We start from the raw sequence: 21874 nt of genomic DNA, 5'->3' as shown, positions 1-21874 counted from the left end.
AGTCTAAAAGATAAAGGGAACGTACCTGTAAATTACAGGGAAATGAGCCAGATGTGTGGGTTTAACTCCAAATCTCTGAGCTGAACATTATGGCTTGCACCTTGCTTTCATGTCATATTTCATTGGCCACATTGTTTAGAAGTAATGAATGAATGTGAATTACACAGATGATCCCAAATCAGTGTCAGCAACGTCTAGCCACTAGGGCCCATTATGTGTTTATGAGAAAAAAACCCAAATATTTTAAAGAGTTAACTTGTGCATACTATTTTTCATATACTACCTGCAAAACTCATGCTGCCATACTGGGTCAGACAGGTCTTCGAATTACAGAAATATCAAACAAAAAATGTAATTGTCTTATCTTCAGGGAGTTATGAGTTTAAAATCTGATACCTTGTGAAACTCTTGGTCTACGTACAAATGTTATGCTTCACCAGAAAGCACAGGATCCTTGTTCTTCAAAGGGATAAGGTACAGATGTTTCTGCGCTGGTGATTCATTGTGTAGTAAAATGTCACTGCCTGGAGAGAAGCACTGCATACTGAAACTTAATTTCACCTGATTCCCATTTGGAGGGAAAGAAGGAAGCAGTTTTATGTCATAAAAAAAAAAAAAGAAATGGCAGCTGTTTGAAATTTGCTGAGGGGCTTGGAATGTAGTTTTAGTTGAGGTGTGTTAGCAGGCAGAAAGCAAGCAAAGAGGTAAAAGGTGCAAAAGAGGTCCATGATACTGTTCTTAAGTCTGTTTATTAACAGCTATAAGGAATGCATCTGTGATCAAAATTGTGTACGCTCTCTTACATGTATTGCACAGGCAAATGCATTTGGGAACCAGGGCTTTAGAGGCAGTGTTCCTCTCATTCAAATGCCTCAAGCTGGCATTTGCTTTCAAACATACGCACTTCACTCTGTGCTACTGTGCCTGCATTTGTGAAGGGAGTTCACAGGCCTGGGATTCAGTACCAAAGTATACCTGTGGTGAACTAGGAGTTTCAGAAATGTGATTTACAGCAAGGGGAATATGTATGCCAGACAATAGAAAACACTGAAGATATTTCTGAAGATTTATTTCTTTTCTGGTTTTAGGAGTTTGTGCGAAATGGTTTCAGAAAACACCTTCTTGTTCTTAGGCATCCAGACATCTCTTTCATTTAAACATCCAGCATAGACTGTGCATTAAGAAAGAAAGTAAAACAAAACCAAATGAAAAACACATACAAAAAGGACAAGAAGTAGAAAAAACTGATTCAGCACCTTCCTTAGACTGAAGGAATTAAGTTCACATTTCTGCTTCCCAGGAAGTTCCCTGTGTCCAAGCCTAGAAGAGAGTATGAAAAAAGGAAAGCCTCTTCTGTTGTAACTATGACTCAGTGCAGAAAAAGATGTGAGATTTGTAATCTTGATTTAAGCAGAGTTAAACATGATTTCATAGCTCAAGGATGGAGGCACTTACCTACTGGGGGAAGGAGGAGGGGAGGCAACCTGGATTCTGGCCCCTGCTTCAAGCACTGTTTATGTATGTTACTCAATTACAAATGCAAAATGTGTAGGCAGCCCCTGGGGCAAGAGCCCAGGACTTCCTCTTCAAAAGGAGCACCTATTAGGGTTGCAAATTATCCTCTCTCCATGAATCTTCCTTCCTTTCCAGTATAGAAGTATGGCTTCAGCAGGTATGACAGACAGTTCTCCAGCCTGAGCTTCACTTTGAGTTGGTGGTGGATGCAGTCTTGGGAGATATGAGAAAGTTATCCTCAGAAAGAGACTGGCAGTGTATCTCCAACTTCATGAACTGCCTTATCTACAAGTATCATATTATGTAAAATGCTGGCAGTCGTGCTGCCACAACCTCTGGACAAGTTTCTGGGAGAATGTCTCTGGGGCTGTTGCGCGTCACTACAAGGTTGGTGTATGTTAGGCATGCTCAGAAGATGTTTACCTCATGAAGACTCTCAGAAGATGCCTCACCTGTACATTATAGGCAGGCTTTGGTGCAAGGTAGGTTTCAAGATTTTCAGCTGACAGGAATAGCAGCAGCAATGGGAAATGCAGTAGCAGAACTTCTATATAATTTTATCAGCCAAACCTGATGTAGATTTTTGTGGCTGTTTTGCATACACATACATGTGTAAATATAGCTTCCTGGCCTTATTGTTGCTTTTTTGAATTTGTCTGTCAGTGACTTTCTCAAAGTTATTTTGTGAACCAGCAGCAGGACATAAAATAAGAACCCAGAAATCCTGCTCTGCTACAGTCTCTCTGTAAGGTATGCACATATATTTAAAATTAAAAGCAGTATTTAATGTTTTGTTGGAAATGAAGTAGCTGGCAACTATCTGAATTTGAGAAAAATCTCTGATACTCTCCACATTCACTATTTTGTCTCTATGTCATTTTCATGTGTTTATTAGTTCCTTGAAATATTTTCCAATAGGTTCTTTTTCCATGCTTCTCTTCCCCTGGCCCTGTTCTCTTTTATTCTGGGTTCTGTTCCTTCAGCAAACCAAAATCCTGTGCCCTTTGCTCCTTCTGTTATGTACGTCCTTCCAAAGAGACTACTTGTTTAAATGAAGCAACAGGAGGATAAGGACAGGATTTTTTTGCTATTATTTTGAATACAACATTATAAATGTATGGTTGTAGTTTTTATGTATTCACAGATGAAAAAATTAGTTTTACTTTGGATAATGCTAAATAATCCATAACAAATTACAGTAAAAATCATACAAAAGGCTATAGCAGGAACAGCCTTCAAATATGATTTGTATTTAAATAAAATGGGTAAGTCAACTTCTGCTCTCAGGCCTCAGTTCAGCAAAATACTTAAAACACCATTGAATAAGGTGCTTAGTTACATTTTTAAGTTTTATGCAGTATGATAGAGAAATTTTCATAAGTGGGGCCTTATTTGGGAGAACAGCATAACCCAAGTAGCATAAAAGAAGACTTCAGTCCCTGCTGTGCTTATCAAAGTTACCTTTCCTCAGTTCACTGTATTAGTATCCAGTCTTGAAAGTGTCTAGAATCTGAATATTGGTTCACTAAAAAGAACTTCTGAATTAACCTTTCTTTTGGAGGAAAATAATTTCAAAGTAATAATGTGCTCTTTGATGTTTGGTTTTGGGATTTGTTTTTATTTATTTATTTTGTGTTTATTATTACACATCTTAATTTGGGCAAATAGGCTCTGTTTTGCTTTTTCTGTTGGTCATCTGAAAAGGTGAAACAATTGCAACCCCAGTAACATGGATCTGAAGGTTAGCAAAAAATCAAATGCTAGATCTCCTAGAAATATGGAAGTTAAAGATGTCCAAGAAATGACAGACTTTTTATTTAGAGGGTGGAAAGGGAAACAAAAATGCCAAATCTCTTCTCCTCGATCACTTTACTTGGATTCAAAATTAATTAATACCAATGAACTGGAGACATTGCTCCTGTCTGAAATAAGGGTTTCTTCAATCAATGTCGGTTGAAAGCTTTGGCCTTAACCAATGTGTTTCACCGTTATGCCATGCAGAAGCCTCCTTTCCCCTAATCACCAGTATATCTTCTCTGCACCAGAAGACCAGTGCCCTTTAGAACCAAAAACTGAGGACTTCCTCTAGGGAAAATTCCATTTTTTATTTTTTCACTCATAATTTATTTACAAATACACATTATAACTTTTATATACATTGCACATTTACATGGTAGAAAAGTACAAAACTATATATTTAAATGAATTTATATTTAACTCGCCATGTTTGAAAATATAAAATTGCATCAGAAAAAGAAGTATTATGAAAAGCAAGAAACTTGAACTGATAAAGCTTTGATATAACTTTTAGCGGCACACTGATTGGGAAAACTTTGAAAGTGGTACTGCAAGACCATCTTAAAGGAAACACCTGATAAAACACTTATGCATGTTACAAAAAAATAAAACAATTAAAATAAAATAAAACCTTTATTCTTATAACAGTTAGCCCTGCAGCTATAAACAACCTTCATAATCCGATTTCTTTGGGTCCGGAATTCGTATAGTACAGTACATACGCTCAGCCCATTGAGATCACTTCAGTACATGATGTGATCAGAAGTAGAGAAAGCGGAAGAAGTTTCCTTAAAGACCGCCTCACTGCACCCTGGAAGTATACTTAAGTCAGTTACAACACCTTTTGGTCAGTCAAGATTCCTTGTAAACAAAAACCCGAGGGATCTTTTATGTACAGAACCGGCAAGAAGAAAATCCAATAAATAAACATAACAGAAACCGACATGCAAGTTTGTTAAAGTGGAAAAGAGTTAACATCAGTGAAACAAGAGAGATGAGATCATGTGGGTAAGCTCTAAGGAATGGACTTTTATAGTTTACAGGAAAAAAGAAAAACTTTACTTTACAAGCAAGAGACCTCACAATAAATAACACTGCTCTTCCCGTAACGAATAAATTTCTTCAAAAACAAGGTGTACAGTCAACCAGACATTTTATGTATAAATTATAAAACATGACACAGTATAAATAAATGTCTACGAGACTCAACTATATGTATACTTTTTTTCTCCCCAAAATAAATAAGCATACACTTATTTACAGTATGGACATTGGTTTCGTGCCCAATGGCTGTTCCAATAGTGATGGAGGTTTTACCACTCTAGAATGGAAGATATAGGAAAGCTGTAGTCCTGGTCTTCATCTTCCTCTTCATCCTCTGGGTCTTCATTAATGGCTAGATGGGGGAATACAGGGGAGCTGTTGTTTAAATAAGGACAACAACAGCGCAGAAGCAGCTCAGTGCATGTTTTCAAAGCCCTCTGAACAGCCATAATACAGCGTTGCATTTTATGCGACTTGTAGTGAGATGCTCTTTGGCATCTGCTGTTATGCAATAAGGTTTTTTATACATAATCTATGAAGTCATAACTGCAGAAAGTTCTGAAGAATCAATGGCTCAGGTTTTATTGGCAGATTCCTGAAATCAAATAAAAAGCGCTCTTGTGTTCTAGGTTTAACTGCTTTGTGTCCTTCATTCAGAGTTAGTAGAGGCAACTGTGCTAAACCAGATGCCCATGTGCTACCATTAAGCTTGTTCTTTTGGACAGTTAAAGAGTTTATCCGGGTGTTAAAGCAATCAGCGAAGCACACGAGAGCAGACAAAGTAGGAATAAGTCACTAGAATTACACTTCTAGGGCAACCCCTTTCTGACAGAATGACTTGTCCTCAGAATAGCCCCAAGACCCCAACTTGAAGGTCAACTGGTTGTTGGAGATCTATCGCATTTTATAACCAAAGTGTGTGCGTGAGAGATACATACTTATATGACACCTGTACTGTACCTTGAATCTCTAAATCAAACTTTCTTATGTTTAAAGGTGTACTTCTTCATTACCTAGAGATTGCCTTCAGAAGCTTTAAGTGTCTGCAGAATTAAAAATCTCACTTACAGTTGCAAGATCCAGAGTGCTTTACTTCTAGAAGCACACCCATGGAGCAGGCTGCCTCTTTCATGGCACACTCGCTTGGGTAAGTTGTGTTATCGCTGGCACAGACTGCCTCGTCTGACTTGCTTTCAGGGCATAGCTCATCGCAGAGGGCGCACCGACCTCTGCCAACCTTAAAATCCCACAAGCATTTCTTCCCAGCACTGCATTGAATGTCTTCACAGGATTTGGCTTCTAAAAATATACACAGGATACTAGAGGTAAGTGAAAAGACAAAGAAAAAAGAAAAGCAAAACCAAACAACCCCAAACTCCCTTTCCCCTGTGAACTGTGAACAGACAAAGCTCCGACACAGTAGATGTGATAATACATGCTGATTTTGCTCAAGCAAGTAGTCCCTTGGACACTATTGCCTGTCTGTATGTGGGGGAGGAAAGACAGCTGTGCCAGCAGAGTTTGGCCCTGGGAATACAGAATTGCATTTGCCTGTTGTACATGACTTTCCTGCTCTGTTTGAAGTAAGTGGAAATTCAGCTCCCCAAATTAGCGATAAGTACAGAATTTGTCAACACATTGAGATTTCTAAATCAATTATTTTTAAACTAGCACACAGAGTAGTTGCTACAAGATTGGAAAAGGAATTCACCTTAACATACGCTAACTTAAAGGAGCCTAAAACTCCCCCAAATTCCCCCAGTAGTTTTGGGTAGCAAAGGCTGCCCTGAAGATGCTTCCTGGTAACACACTTCACTGTTGGTCCTTTCTGGAAATCACCGTGCAAAATGTCAGGATGCACAGGGATTATTTGCCTATCTTCACCCACCAACTGTCTCAAAATTCTGCAATATTTCTAAAGAGGAAAAAGTGATCAGATGTTTCCAATTAAGTTAATCCAAGCTTTGCCAAGACCACTTGAAGACAATTGTTTCCAGGAATCCAGATCGACTGAATATCGAGACCTTGTTACACTGTAACCATGTCATCGTCTATTTTATGGCAGCTACTTCTCCATTAGATACTGATGTCGGCGCCCACAGGAATAGCAAGGGAAGAAAGATCAGGCCCTCTACTCCCTCATGCCTTTTGCAATCTTTTCTGAGTCAAAGCTCACCCTGACTCTCCTTTTCCGGGAGGGGAGTCCTAACCCAGGCTATTGGAAGTCTCTCCTCATCTCCAGCGCTAACTACATCTATCCAGTTGCACACTTAAGACTCTGAAACAGCTGACTGAGGAAGTTCCCCCCACCCTTACCCTCCTACCGAGATACCTACTGATGCATTTTCCTTCGTAGGCTAATCCAATGGATCTGCCTAGTAGGCAGGTAGCTTTCCTCAGGTGGCAAGCACTGGCGTAAGTTATGCCGTCATTCCCGCAGAGATACTGTTCAGGGGAGGTAGGCTCTGGGCAAATTCGATTACACATCACACAGTAGGCATTATTAGTTTGGTCAACCACACATGTGGAGCTGCCTGGGCATAAAACATCCCTACAGGTCTCTGTAATAAAGATGGAAACACACAGTGATTAATAGGAGATCCCAGAGCCTCAGCACGGAGTGAATGGGTGGCACAGTAAAACAAATTATCAGGTAAAAGCCTTTAGCAGCTTTCCTCATTTAAGGGCCACTGGAGGAAACCTTCCCATCTCAGGGTAGCTGGTGGGACACAAGTGCCGCTAGACTATGGGGAACTCCCAGTCCAGCTATGTCCTTGTCTGTTGCTCGTGGTTTAGTTACTGTCTCCCAGCGTTTGGAACATCACTCTGGTTCCTGTGGGGCAGCACATCCAACAGCTCCTCCTCCCTACACTCAAGACACACACCCTTTGGCATTTGAGGGAGATCAGATTAGATTTGCAAACCTACTTTTGCATTTGCCCTGATACTGGACTTCAAGTTCGGGCTGTTCTTTACATCTGGCTTTGAGAAGGGCACACTCGTTCCTGTAGGTTTTCCCATCTAAGCCACACACGGGACCCTTCCAAGTGATATTAGAGCAATCCGGAGCACAAACACACCGAGGTTTGTTCTTCTTGTTCATTTTACATTTCTTCCCGGGTCCACAGTCCACGTTCTCGCACGTTTCTGATGGAAGGAAAGAGGCACCGCTTTAGTACCGAGTGGGCAGAACAGACCTGGTGTCAAAACTGCTTAAAGAAAAAAAAGACACCGTGACCCCAGAGCACAGAGAGAAAACACCTTTCCCCCCTTCCAGGAAACACCACTCGAGGGAAATCTCCCGCGTCAGTCAGGGCCGGGGCAGGGCGGGGGGGACGACGGGGGACGGGGAGAGGAGGTCGGTCCCCTCCTCCCCGCCGTGTGCATGGTGGCCGAGAAGAACTGGGGGTCCCCTCACCGATCCCAGGGCTGCTACGAGGCGCCCCTCAAAGCCCCACCGAGGAAGGGAGCGGGAGGATCGCGCTGCCCCCCTCCAACCCCTTCCCCGCTCCTCCTCCCCCCACCCAGCCCCCGCCCGCACCGCGCCTCGGCGAGAGCAGCTCGCCAGCACCCCCTCACCTTTGCACGGGATGCAGTTTGGGGCTCCCCCATTAAAAATCATCCACTTAAAAAGAGTGTTGTCGTTGACGTCCTCTTCCGTCCACGAAGTTGTCAGGCGGCCGGTCTTGCAGCACTCCTCCTTGCTGAGGTCGGTTTTGTAGAGGACCTGGCAGCGGCCGTTCCGCGCCTGCCGGAGCCAGCAGTTCCCAGCTGCGGGGGAGGGGGGGACGGGGACACCCAACCGGGTCAGTGGCAGCCACCAGTGACCCAGACACAACACGTGCGCCTTGCAATGACTTCTACTAGACTGTTTACTTTTATTTGTCCCATTTCATAACCCGCAGCTACTCCGGCCCATTTGGGAGCGCAGTTTAAAAAACCAACAACCAAAACAAAACCCACAAACCATCCAACCAAGCAAAAAAAAAAACCCCGAAACCAACCCAACAAACCAAAACGCGCACACCACACACCCCCAATAAAAGCCAGACCCAACAACCAAGAAACCCCCAAAATCACAAAAGAAAAAACCGAAGGGGGGGGGGGGGGGGGGGGGGGGAAGAAAGAAAGAAAACACCCGATCAAAACAGGACGAGGCAGTTTTCGGAGGTATTTATTCCATATGTAGAGCAGAAGGAGCACTGCCGGCACGTGACAGCGACTTGAAAAGGGTGTGCATTTAAAAGGGAATAAAAAGAAAATCGCGCTTGCAAATTCCATCCTCCTCCCCCTGCCCTCTCCTCCTCACCGCGGCTGCACAGCAGCATTGTTTTAGTGCCGCACAGTTTCAGTCCCAGCCCATTTTGCAATCTGCACGAACTGGGAACATTTGCTGTTAGCGAAGTCTTTCGAAATCTCCACATTTTGCTGCTTCTATTGACAAATGTCTTTCCTTCACTAAAATAAGTCAGCAGAGCTCCAAAAAAGTGCGCAAAGTACATAAAATGCAAGGCACATAGGTCCCTTGTAGCAAAAGGAGGTCCCTACGGAGTTTTACAAATCGATCAAGCTGGAAAAGTTATAGGTGCCGTCTCTCCCGCAAGCATTTCAGAGGAAAGTACACTGTCCTGAAACCGGATAGAGTGGGTTTTGTTGGTATTACTTTTTGTCCGTCCCCGTCCCCCCCACCGTCGTCCCCCCCCCCCCCCCCCCCCTTTTTTTTTTTTTACTAGTTTCCCTGTTATTTGTGGAGTCAAGCCAAGAACATTAGCCCAGGCAACTCCCCCTTCTTTAGCTGGAGAGTTTTGGTTGGGATGAGTCTCTCGTGAATAACCAATGTGACTTCTCCAGAAACTCAATACCAATTGATTCTGGTGCTAATCCAGCCAGGGCTCGATCCTGCCTCCTTACTCCGATGGGAATGTACCACAGCGAGGGGTCAGGATCGGCCAACCGGGATGTCGCTGGACACGGGGGAAAATATACTTCTTCCCCCCCAATCCCCACCCCACCCCCCACCCCGCTAAAAATCATTGAGCAAACAACGCCCTTAAAAAAAAAAAAAAAAAAAAAAAAAAAAGTTTCGCGACTTACAGTTCTCTACATTAAATTAACTTATTCTCTATCTCGGTAGTGGGGGAGAAAAAGAAAAAGGAAAAAAAAAGAAGGAAAGAAATTGTAAAACAAGCAATGGTAAGACATCCAGGTGGTGGCTGGAACACGGTCAAGATAAGGGAAAAAAGCCCCCAAAATAAAAATCAATATTCCCTTGTGTCTAAAGAGGGCTCTTAAGAGTTGTCAATTTCAGGGTCGGGTTTGTTTTGTTCGCATGGGAAAAAAAAAACACCCCAACTTATTTGAGCATATTCTTCAGTGCAGGAGAATTTATAACATTAATACTTATTCACACACACACACACACAAAAGAAAAAATAAAAAAAGAAAAAAAAAGGAAAACAAAACCAAAACACACCACCAACCAAACACAAAGGAGGGGGGAGGAGGAAATCCCAATATTAAGGGAATGTCCGGAAAATGACCACTTGTTGGTTTCTAAAAATGTCAGCTGTAATCGCGGGGCTCCCCATCACCACCTCTCTCTCCGTCAGGCTGGCGAGATAAAAATCTGAGCTAAATTACCAACAAACTTTGAGCACTCACTCGGGAGCCGAGACAGGGAAAGTTCCCTCGCGATGCTGCTCTTCATTCATGCTGCATAACAGCAATAAATACCAAGAATCATCCTCATCTGTCCTCTGCGCCTATGCAGAGCAGTGCGAAGATCCGACCAAAAAGGAACCTAAGTGACACCTCTGCACCTCGGTACAGAGCAGCCCCATGCCCACATTAACTTCTGTCCTGTTGGACCTTGGAGAGAGGCGTTTAACACCGCAAGCAAACTAAACCGTGCCCGAAAGACAGAAAACAATAGTAATAATAAAGAAAAATATCTGCGAATAAACAGTCTGGTCTTACCCTGCACTGTGTGATCTTCCATGAAGTGGCACAGAAACATCAGGAGTAAGAGCATGCCCGGGTGGATTCTCTGATTTAACATCCTCAGTATAGCAGGGAGTGAGAGAGACACAGAAACAGCGTGAGGGGGGAGTAGGGAGAGGGAGCGAGCACTAGCCAGCCTCCTTATGATCGCTCTATTGAATGAACGTCAGGCTGTGAATGCAGTCTCTCTTTAAATCTATACGGGGGTCCTAGCTGTCTGCGGTGGGCGGTCTCCTAATGTGTGTGTGTGTCTGCTCGGGGGTGGGGAGATTTAAAAAGTTCAGTGTGAATCAGGTGACATTTTCCACCTTCTGGAAACCCTCTCCAATAATCCGCTCTAGGTGCACGCACACACAGGCGCGCACCGGCGCGCACCCGCGCAGCCCCACGCCCGCCCTGCGCGGCGGAGGCGACGGGGCCGCCGGCTCAGCTCAGCAGCGGCGGGCAGCGCGAGCCCCGGCCGCCGCGCCCGCGGAGCCGCCCGCGCCCGCGCCAGCGGAGAGACCCGCGGGGGCTGGAGGAGACCCGCGGGGGCCGGGCAGCCCCGGTCCCCCCGACGGCGCGGAGCCGGGCGCGGAGCAGCGGCTGCCCGCCCGGGGCCGCGAGCGCGGGGCGCAGCCGTCCCCCCGCTGAAGCGGCCGCTAAGCATGAACACCGCTCCGCGCACCTCCGGCGGGCGGGAGGCGGCTGGCCAGCTCGCCCGGCGGGGCTCGGCCCGAAGGAACCCCAAACACCCACCGACCCACCCCAAACCTAAAAAGAAAGGCACATGAAAGACAGAAGGACCAGATAAAAGTTTAATACCTAGGGCTGCGCCTAAGTGACAGCCTTTTCACTGGGAGCCCGGGAGGACGAGACGGGAATGGGGGCGATGTAGGCGGTCTCCTCTCAGAATCAGGGAAGATTGCAACATCGATAATGAACTTCTAGGGCACTAGTTTATTAAGCACAGTCTGGCATTATTCTCCCCTTAGAGAAGTTGGCGGTGTCTTATTTATAACATTTTTTGGCACCGCTGAATGAAACTGAGTAGGCGATATTTCCTTTTATACAAAACGATTACTTAACGGAAAATGGTATTGTTTATTCAAAAGCTGCCTTTTTAATTTCGATTCTTTCGCTTTTCTGAGCCACCAAAGCACAACAGACTGCGAAGTATGCAGACAGGAATGCCCGGACAGTGCCGGGTCAGGGGCCGGTGCGCCGCGGCCGCCCGTGCCCTCCGCCCGGCCCTCCCCGCACCCCTCCTCCCGCTCCCGCCCGCCCCCTCCCCACAACTGCAAATAACTCAGCGATAACAGATTTTTTTCCACCAACTGCAGGAGATAGTGCTAATCTTTTAATAAAAGATCCCATTACAATGGGATCTGTCTGGACAGACTATAATAGATTCAGAAATACAGCCGTGCTAATATTAGAAGACAGTTGTTTGGGTGCCTCAGACCGGGCCCTGGTCCTGCTTTGAAAGTGGGCATGAATCACAATGTCCCTCGGTACCACCTGCGGTCACACGCATTAAGCAGCAGGCTGGTAAATGATTGACCTCGCTGCATTTTTTTGTTTTTGTTATTATTATTATGATCATCGTCCTGAGCAGCGCCCGGGCATTTTGAGCACTTCAGAACCTCCAGGACTCCACATCCTTTTTAATCTTTTCCCAAATTGGTGCCACTCTCCCTCCGCCCCCCGCCCCCCCCCCCCCCCCCCCCGCGGCCTCCGCGCTCGCCCGAGCAGTAGCAATGCGGGGGTGCGTAGTGCCCTCTAACGGCAGACGGCGCTAACAGCCGGCGGCGGAGCCCCTCACCCCCGAGCCGCAGACGAAGGGACGGCTCCAGCCCTGCCTCTCCCCTCACGGAGGGGCCGGGCCCTGGGCGCAGGGTGCGCAGAGGCCCCGCGGACCCCCGGCCCCAGCGGTGCGGGGCAGCGCCTGCCGGCTGCGGCGGCAGCGAGCGGGGGCGGCGAGCCGCGGGCGCGTAGGACAGATCGCGGAGCCGCCGCGGCGGGGGGCGGCCTGGCTGCCCTCGCCGCCCCTCCCGGGCGCCCCGATCCCGGGGCCGTCCCCGGGTCGCCCCGCGGGGCTCCGGCCGCGGCCGCGGCGCACCGCCGGTGCGCGCCTCGGGGCGCAGCGCCCCCCCAGCCTCCCCGCGGGGAGCGCCGGGCGCAGCCGCCTCTCACCCGAGCCCGGGGGGCCCCGCGGGGTCCCGGCGGCGGCGCGGGGTGGGCAGCGGCTGCTGCCGAGAGGGGAGGCGCCGCACGGCCGCGACACCGGGCGTGCTGCGGGGGGCAGGCTCACCTTGCCTCAGCCGGTCTGTGTGTGCTCGTTAACAATTGGCCAGTACCGTGTTTATCCTGATAATGTTTTCAATTACAGCGAGGCATTTTCAGGCTGTATTCCTGGAAGTGGGATGCTGGATGGGTCGATAACGTTTGCACATGTGCTTCATGCATGCATCATGAGGAGATCAATATGATTGTGCTAGTATGGAGATTTGTATCACACCTGTTCTCTGACATCACATAGAAACAGCTGCTGTTTCTTTTATTTATCCCCCCCCCCCCTTCTTTTTTAAATGCTAAATATTGGATATGTGTGTAACAACATGCCAGGGATATATTGTATAATCAGAAATGCTTTCTTCTTTCTCACTGTGTGCATTCCTGTATGAATCCCCCACCCCTTACTGCTTTGCCAACAATCACATTTAAATTGCCAGAAAAACAATAGGGTCGATCTATAACTGAATTGTCAGGCAGCACACAAAAAGAGTGTTGTTCTCAGCCTGACAGGTTTTAAAACTTCTTTCTCCCAAGAAGTGTATGCATTTTAATATGTGTTTTTGGATGTGAATCTGGTCTTTGCAGCTGGCCCTGATCTTGTAATAATAAAACCCTGTATGTACTAACATCTCAGACTCTCCGAAAGTTCACATTTAGCTCTTAATTTACATAAAATGTATGTCTTTGTCCTATCTGTAATATTGCTGTAGCTGCAACAGATTCCATAATCCAAAATATTAAATGGCTGGTCTCTGAGGAAAATTGCAGCAAAATACTGAGTAGGAGGAAAAACAATACCCAAGTGTAACCTCATGTGACATGCATACATACATACATATACCCACACATGCACACATACATATACATCTGGGTAATATTTATTTTGTGATACGTCAGTACTCATTGTAGTAGTATAATGTATTTCCTTTTTGCTCTTTTCCCCTCAATGTGCTGCCTCTCAACAGAGGAGTGGTTGCTTCTATCAGGAATGGACCACCTCAAGACCCTGTCTTCGGTAAGGAGCATGTCTGCATTAAATTTTCTGAGGATGTGGATAAGACTCCAAGCAAAACCAAATTATTTGGAAAGTATTTGGATGTTGGGCAAGTGAAAATGGGAAGGCCTAGCCTGGCATTTCCCAGCCTAACATTCTAGTGAAAGGAAAAGAGACTCAAACACCCTCCTGTGGTCCTGGATGTATGCATCATCCGATGTAGTTTCTCACACAACTGGCTTCTTCCACAGAACAAGTACTCAAATAAAGGTAGAACGTCCTCTTCTGGTAGGAGAGAAGACTTGTTAGCCTCCTGTGTTCCCATCTAATTTTTCTGATTATCAGAAAAAAAAAAAAAAAAAGGTCCTGTTTCTGGAAAACTGCACTTTTACAAAGGTTCCCCTCTTTTGCATCTCAGATACCAGATTTAAGGAATTTTTAATTTTTTTTTTTAAAGTATAGGGCAATACAAGCCTTTTCTGTAGAAATTCCATGTGCTGTTTCTCAGTGACAAGTAGCATAAAAATTTGGATTAGAAAGGTTCATTTCTTGATTTGGTCAAGACTTTTCCATGAAAAACAAGCAAACCAATTTCTGATAAAACTATGCTCCAAAATATATTAACTTAATTCTAATATTAGATAGTAGATTTCTGTGCTATTACACTGAAACTATTCCTACATGAGTGAGACTGTTAGACATAGAACTTGTATGCTATTGGTGAGTGTTGTGCTAATTAGATGAACACAGATGTGTTAAACAGTTATTTTTTCTTTAAGCTGACCTAAAAGTGGATGTCTGTTTTCAGGTTGTGGACAATGGAATGAGTTAAGAGGTAGTAGGGATCTTACCTAATAAATACCACTGGTAAAAATTGCAAAGGGAATATAAATTTAACTGTCAGTAGATGTTTGGCAAGTCACATCTGAAAAGCTGTCATCTCTTTTGACCAAGACAGCTGGAAACGGGTACGCTATCTGAAACTTCTCCCTGTGGTTCAGTGGAAGGAAGGAACTGAACATCATCAAGCAGTCCTCTTGTAGGTATGCAATCTGTAGTTTTAATAATCCACCCTGTGATAGGTGCTCACACTGTCTGGAGGCTACCCTAAAGATTTAGCCTGATTCATTGTGGTTCACGGGAAGGATAGGAGGACAGTATGATAGGGACAGTGAATCAATATGGAAAGTTTCAGGTAGCCCATGGAGATTTAGCAATTCTCTGTGTTTGTGGCTTTGTTTGTACTGTAGAAAGGGCACGTAGACAGGTGGCATTCACATTTTAAATCAGATAAAATTGATGTATATGTGGTATGAGCCAAACCGACCTGTTTCCTACTTTTTATTCGTGATTCAAGGGAGTAATAGCAAAATTGTGTATCCCTCTACAGTTTGGTGGATATTTTCCCCTTGTTGTAGGCCAGAACAGGACAAACTGTCTTAGACACTACAAAGCTATTTTCTTCTCATGTTGGCAGTACCACAAACCAGCACCTAGGAAGTGCAGCAAGCCTTATTATTTAGTACCCACTGCAAACAGGATGTGATGTGGTAAAAGAAAGTTTAATGCATGAGTGGAATGAAAAAAGTTGCTAAACCAGCTAGAAAAGCTTTCCAGGTTATTGAAAACTTGGACAAAAGTACTAAATTCCAGTAGAAAATAGGAGTGGAAAAAATGGTAAGGAAAATATTAAAATCATTAACTGTCTGAGGAAGTTAAATGAAAATGATAAAGGAGTATACTTATCTATTGCTTTACTGATCTGATCTAGCAATCAGATACTTTTCTGTATAATTTCAGAGAACAGAAAACAACTAGAAATGTGCACAGGCCATGGAATTTCTAGGGCAGAAGAGGTCCCTCCCCTTGTTGGGACTGCAATTTTGTCAGCAGCGGCAGGAATTCTGACATTGATTCTAAATGAAATTTTGGAAAAAAAAAAAAAAAAAAAAAGAAAATGTAGTTATTGGTGAAAACCTGCTTGCTTGCTCTAAACAGCCTTTTGTTTTAGAGGAATGCCTAAATGCCAAAAAGGCAGTACCACCAGCTCTAGATAACCCATTTCCACATAAATGCTTAAGAAGTGGTGTAGTGGGAGGGAGCATGGAAAGAGCAAAACTCTCAGAACAGCCCCTGGAAGGCCATTTCAGCTTAGGCAGCATCAAGCTAACCTTTGGCTGTCTCAAGACATGTGCTCAGTGCAGAATGGCTCTTGCCCAGCTTCCTGACTGGCAAATTGCCCTTTCTACTTCCACAACTCTGCCAAGTGGAGCTATGTCATACTTGGTGATAAAACTTCGGATTTTTAAGTTATAATTATAGATGAAGAGCATGGTGCTTTAGGAATGGTGGGGTTATGTGTGGTTATTGTACTTTTAAGGTCTGGAACATTTTGTATGGCAAGCTTCAAAAAATGTGCTGGTTGGCAATCATTTGTAGCTGGAACAGGACTGGAGACTAAACCCAAGTTTCAAGTGGGGATGGATATAGTTTGTAAATAACTACTGTCAAAATTCAATTAAATTTTGCCATTATTTTATTTTTCTTCTTGTTAGCTTGATTCTATTAAAGTTAATGTGGAGGGCATATCTGATTCATTGGGTATGTGAAGTCACATCATTTTCTAATCCAAAAAAGGCTTTGTTCAGCTGTAGATCCTGGCTTGGAGCTTAAACGGAATCAAAATCACTGTTAAGAGTGATACCCATAGCCAGCTGTGACAAGTTGAATATAGCATGGCAAAAAGGGTAACAAATGGACAATTTCCAGCTCAGTGCATATATCTGGTGACATACTGGATCTTGTTTCTAGACTGAGAGAGTAGGTGCTTGAGAACATCAAAGTTACAGCCTTGTTAGGGACAGGTCATTAACTTCTTATTGTGAGGATTGTGTTTGCTTTATTGCCAATCAAGGAAGAAGATCAGTTTTAATGGGTAACTTTCAGAGATTAATGGAACCAAATGGACTTTAGACTGCTGTTTAGTCACTGTCAGCTTACTGGAACATTATCAGAATTGTCCTACATAGTACATATTGATAAACTCCAAATGTCATCGAAGTATAGCACGTGAGGAAACGAATGAACTAGACAGAGCCCTCAGCAAAAATAATAATCTAAATGAGACAGATTGTGACAAATTTATGCTTTCTTTTGGGATGTGTTGCATACAGGGTTTTTTTGCAGTGGAGGCCCTGCATGGACTGACTGCTCAGAGGTTGCTGGCTCCACAGTATGTGCTGGGAGAATTGTCTCCCTCCAGCAGCACAGAAACTGGCTTATGTGCTCCTAATACTCCCCCAAGAAAGGGGGTCTAGGAGGAGCCCCGTGGCACCTGTTCTGTCCACTAACTTGATTAGTTCACATATGCTTTCTTTTACACTTGATCAAGAGGTGACTTGAGGAGCCAGAAGCCCTGAATCGAAGGATTGATATCCAGCCTGCCAGTCCTTAGGGCACGTAAGTTCCCTTCCTCCCTGAATGCCTGGAAAAAGACAAGACCGTGCATCTTCTGTGGACAGGGTAGCGAGTTCTCATCTCATCTCAGGGTATTTCTCTGGTTTCTGAGATGGCAATCCCGTTTTCAGGTCTTTCTGCAGAACGATGACACTTTGCAAATAATCTTGTAAAAAATGAAAGCTGAGATTCTGGTAAGATGCCTGGATTCCAGTAGCTAGTGTTTTAAGAAGAACATAAAATAAGTCCTTGGTAGAAACACTAGAATTTCCAGCTGGGAAATTTAGGCCTGCAAAGTATGGGGCCGTACAGGCCTTGAAAGGTGTGAAAGCCCAATAGTAAAAGTGCCCTACTTTATGAAAAAGTGGTTATCAGAGAAAGACACTTTCCTTCATATTAATTTACAGAAACTCAAGAGCTTTTGGTGAAGGGTCAGAAGAGAAGGAAGGGAAAGGGTAGTGTAGGGGTAAATAATGGAATAATCAGAAAATCCAGAGAGGATTCTCCAGAGCAGAGAATCAAAACAAGGCTGATTTATTAGATTCCCATTGCTGTTCATGGTATTTTGGAAGAGAAAAAAGAATAAAATAAGGATCTTAGCAGTGAATGGATTGTAAGGGAGATTTTGAGGAATAACTTGAAAATCTGAAAATACATTAATTTAAAACAATGTTCACTACTCCAAACTGATTTACATCTATGAAAAATTCATAAAATAAGAGAGACCTCTTGAGGACTAAGGATGAACTCCATTAGCTCCATTCTTCTTAGCTGTCTTTGACTTACACAGAACTTGCTCATCTATTGGTAAAAAAAAAAAAGAAAAAGAAAATGGAATAAAGTAAAGCATTCCTGAGAAGACCTACGTCAAGGTGGATTTCACATCCATTAGGTGGGAAGAAAGTGTATCCACAGCCTCGTGAATGCTTTATCCACAAAATTTTGAAGCATGCTTTAGTAACCTGCTACTAGTAAGACACAAATCCTTGAAAGAATTCATTCTGAAGTATCTCAGAGGTGCAGACATAACGAATCTGAACAGTAAGAGAGTTGTTTAAGCATCAGACTCCGTGTGCTATTTGACTCAAACTGCAACATATCAAAATTTGATACTGCAAGTGAAGTGACTGACTCTTTTGAAGAAAATAATAGCATATCAGCTATGTAACTTATGATGTCTGGAACACTTACAAATTAAATGAAAGTACTTTTTTTACTCTAGCTTGTTTAAATATGCACATAAGTTTTAAGGGCTTCTTTAAGCCTCCTAAAAACTTTGTTAGCACATGCTTATCACTTTTATCCTGCAGCAGGACAGTTGCAGGCATTTTTTGTCTTTTTCTAGTAAGTTCTAATAAAAGTGCAGTATGAGGGTGTTGACTGTATTAATCTTACTTTAAAAAAAAAAAAAGGATAAAAACTCCAAAGTGTACTTGGAGCTTCTCAGGAATAAAATTATCTTCACGGAAAAGGGAGGTAAAATATTGGACATGTTCCAACCCCAAGTTAAAAGAAGTTACAGTTTGACACAAAGATGAATGATCACAGATGAAAGTATGTCTGGATGTGGGGAGAGAAGGTAGATTGTAAGGGTTTATTTGCAATTTTTTTTTCTTTACTACATTAATATTTTGCTTAAAGTGATAGGATGTTTGTGATTCGGCTACAGCAATGTCCTTTTAGATGCAGAACCAAGATTATCTTCAAATCTGATCTCTCTTTTTTGAACATTCCTGTTCAGGCAAGATATACAGGTAGAGGTGATTCCTTTTATTAAACTAGGACCCATCACTTTCACAGTTACATGGTTATTATGCATGGCTTGTTATTTAAGCCAAACTCTGCCGCAGTAATTCCTTTTTTATGCTGTAAACATGCTTTATCTTTGAAAAAATTGTTCTTTTGTATCTGGAGGAGAAGAGGCATCCTTTCACACCTTCTTTTATATTAATATCTTACAGTCAGGCAAGTTTTATTGTTCCATAGACTCAGCCTGAGAAAGATTTGTACGTGGAGCTTTGAAGGCTCAGAGACACAGGCAGGGGAAAAGGACAACACTTAGGGTTTTTTTGCTTCATAAATTGCTCCTGCAAGAAAAACTAGTGGTGTGAAGTAGAGGCTGTACCCTGTATTTGTACAATGGGAATTAGCACCACATTGAAGCAGAGCACACTGGCTTGCCTGTTGCTGCTGCTCCTGCTCAGGCTTGTCCTTCAGGCATAACCCTCTAGTGGAACGGGATGGGATTTCAGTCGCATGTGGGAAATGTCTCAAGTTTTTCAAACGGATGCTCCTCCCGAGACCACTCTGATTGTATCTGAGCTTCGATGCCCTGAAAGGGGGCATCTGATGCCCTGAAAGGCCCTGCAGAAGGAAGATGTTTAGTGTGCAGCTATCCAGAGGAGCATTTCTGCCATGCTCCTTGAGGAGTGTTCCCACCAAGCCCATGGGAACCCTATGGTCTGGGGTCTGTGAGGTGTGCTGCCCTTTCACATATCCTGCCTCTGCCCAGTTAACTTATATCACATGGAGGAGTACACATGGTTGCTCTAGATTCCCTCAGGAAGCCTCACCTGCTTTTCTGTTGCCTTCTGGGCTTTGGTGGCCATTCTCCTGTGGAGAAAACAGAAAATAGCAAACTTTTATTAATCTGAATTCCTTGTAAAGTAAGCAAATAAAAATCATCTGCAGAGATCCCAGGCTAAAAGGAAAATAGAAACTCCAGGGTTTTTTTTAGGGACATGGGTGAAGGAACATCTTCAAGATCACAAAACCGATTTCTTTTAAGTTTAGATTGTCAGTAGCTACTTCTTTTGACTCCCTTCTCCATAAAGTTCACCAGATGACCTTTTCACACTATGATGATGCCATCTCATTTTGTTCCTGGAGTGGCTTTCTTTCCCCAGGTATCTGCTTTTAGGGGAAGGCAGAATTTGACGTAAACAGATCAGTTGCTTTCAGGAAATAATTGTTACCACTGACTGGGTATATTAGATGCTGCCAGATTTAAGGGCATTATTTGTCCCATTAGAAATAGTTAGGAACCAAAAGAAGCAGGTTCCATTTCTCCCGGGTCTTAGGTTTTGCAAGAATACCTTTGGGAGTCCACTGCTAAGCAATAAGGTATTGGATATAAATAGACTAACATTGTACATGTAAGGTTAATTTGTAAAGGAGAGAGATGGATTTGGGATTAAAATAGAACACAGCAGCTGTAAAATCACTACTGGTCTTTCTTGTGTCATTCTGCGAGACTAATACTGTTTTGTCCTAGGTCACTGTAAATTTACGGTAATGATAATGTACCTGCATGTTGTAATCTGAGCCCAGTTATGAATGACATATTTGGTCCTGGGCTATTTTGAAGCTCTGCTGTCAAATACAGAATGTGCATCAGGTAGCTGCAGGGAAAATGCAGTCACCAGCACTGGGATTGCCTGTCTGATAAAGCAGATGAGGGAGGACCCACCCGTGCTCTGTGCTGGAGGTGGAGGGGAGCCTGCCACTAGGGAGGGGAGGAACATGCTGCCTCTCAACAACATGCCATCTCTGCTGTCCCATTCTAGTAGTTCTGGTGGCATGTGCTGAAAGAGGGCACAAATGGCTTCTGCCTTGTGACTCTTTCCTTCCGCTCCTTGCCACCTGTGGGGCAGACGGGAAGGGGAGAAGGACAGGTGTCTGTGCAGGTGAGGGTACACACCAAGTAAGTGGAGGCATGGAGTTAGTTCCCTTGCTGCCCCTGAAATCAGGAAAGACCATGGCTGTGCCAGCAGCTGCACCTCTGCTCTTGTTACTTCTACTCCTGAACAGTTCAGTACTAGCACCAGTTGTTACCTGTCCCAAGCCCCAGTTTCATGTCCACAGCTGCTTTCATTCCTCTTCAGGTGGGATACTCATGCCAGGGTTGTGCAGAGCATTGCCTCCCAGTCTAACTTAAGCCCATATTTTCAGATTTCAGGGAAACCTTTCAAAGTAGCTATGCAATTTGTTCTTATCATTTGGGGGATGTATGAATGACAGACTCTGAGTACCTACGCTGTCATCTATACAGGTGTGACAATGAAGCTTCTGTAAAGCTTCTGACATTGCCTGCTTTAGCAGGGGGTTGGACTAGATGATCTCCAGAGGTCCCTTCCAACCCTGATCATTCTGTGATTCTGTCATAAATCACCCGTTTTACAGTAGGTCAACAGCTTGAAAAAAGGCAAGAAACTTGGTCAATGAAAAGACTTTACAGATGCAATGCATAGCCAGGCATGACATAGCCACCTATATATTTCATTAGGCAGAACTTGTAAAGGGCCTTGTGGAAGCACCATCTGCTGATTTCCAATAAAAATGCAAATGCCGTGGAAACTTTCTGCTGTTTGTTCTATGTTGAAATGGGCTCACTGCTAAATGCTAAACCCAATGTGCTTCCAGCTTGGATCCAGATTTGAATCAGAATGAGTTGTTTATGTTGCTCTGTAGTCTATGGAGTGCTTTTTCTTTCCTATGCAAGTTGGTGGAGAAAAACTACTACAACCTGAACTTCTCCTCTGTGCTTTCTGGACCATGTGATGTATCATCTACAGCATCGTTCCTAGTACTTTTAATAATGACTCTTCATGATATTTATAAACATCCTTGGAGATTCCATTTCCTGATTACTTACATGATAATTATACAAAAACAAACCACCTAAGTCTAGTACAGGGCCAAGATACAGTATGCCAGCTGAACACACGAGACAAAAAGCAATGACTCATTTCTCCAAGTCATTTATAAACAAAAGGAAGAAACATTGTCAAG

At 43.8% G+C, this 21874-nt stretch overlaps 1 protein-coding gene across 2 annotated transcripts; it reads right to left on the bottom strand.

Annotated features, from left to right (window-relative positions):
- Positions 1–891: 891 nt before the first annotated feature.
- On the bottom strand, positions 892–21339 carry FST (follistatin). 2 transcript variants are annotated; one of them, XM_080373091.1, is made up of 6 exons: positions 10333–21339; positions 7936–8127; positions 7285–7503; positions 6693–6917; positions 5425–5655; positions 892–4951 (listed from the first exon to the last, which is right to left on the bottom strand). In XM_080373091.1, coding segments are annotated over exons 1-6 (951 nt in total). In that variant the 5' UTR covers positions 10415–21339; the 3' UTR covers positions 892–4949. The 2 variants fall into 2 exon arrangements, with proteins under 2 accessions (XP_080229217.1, XP_080229216.1); XM_080373090.1 differs by having other exon boundaries at positions 892–4708.
- Between the last annotated feature and the right edge of the window lie 535 nt (positions 21340–21874).

This window comes from Falco punctatus, assembly GCF_963210335.1.
Source record: "Falco punctatus genome assembly, chromosome: Z".
Classification (NCBI taxonomy): Eukaryota; Metazoa; Chordata; class Aves; order Falconiformes; family Falconidae; genus Falco; species Falco punctatus.
This window is presented reverse-complemented; position numbering and strand designations above follow the sequence as displayed.

Bases quoted from the DNA above. Each gene is read 5' to 3' on its own strand.
- FST (XM_080373090.1), bottom strand. From the start codon at position 10,414: ATGTTAAATCAGAGAATCCACCCGGGCATGCTCTTACTCCTGATGTTT. The intron at 8,128-10,332 runs GTAAGACCAGAC...CCTCCCCCGCAG, and splicing joins GGAAGATCACACAGTGCAGG to CTGGGAACTGCTGGCTCCGG. The intron at 4,709-5,424 runs GTAAGTGAGATT...TCCCCCATCTAG, and splicing joins GCACTCTGGATCTTGCAACT to CCATTAATGAAGACCCAGAG.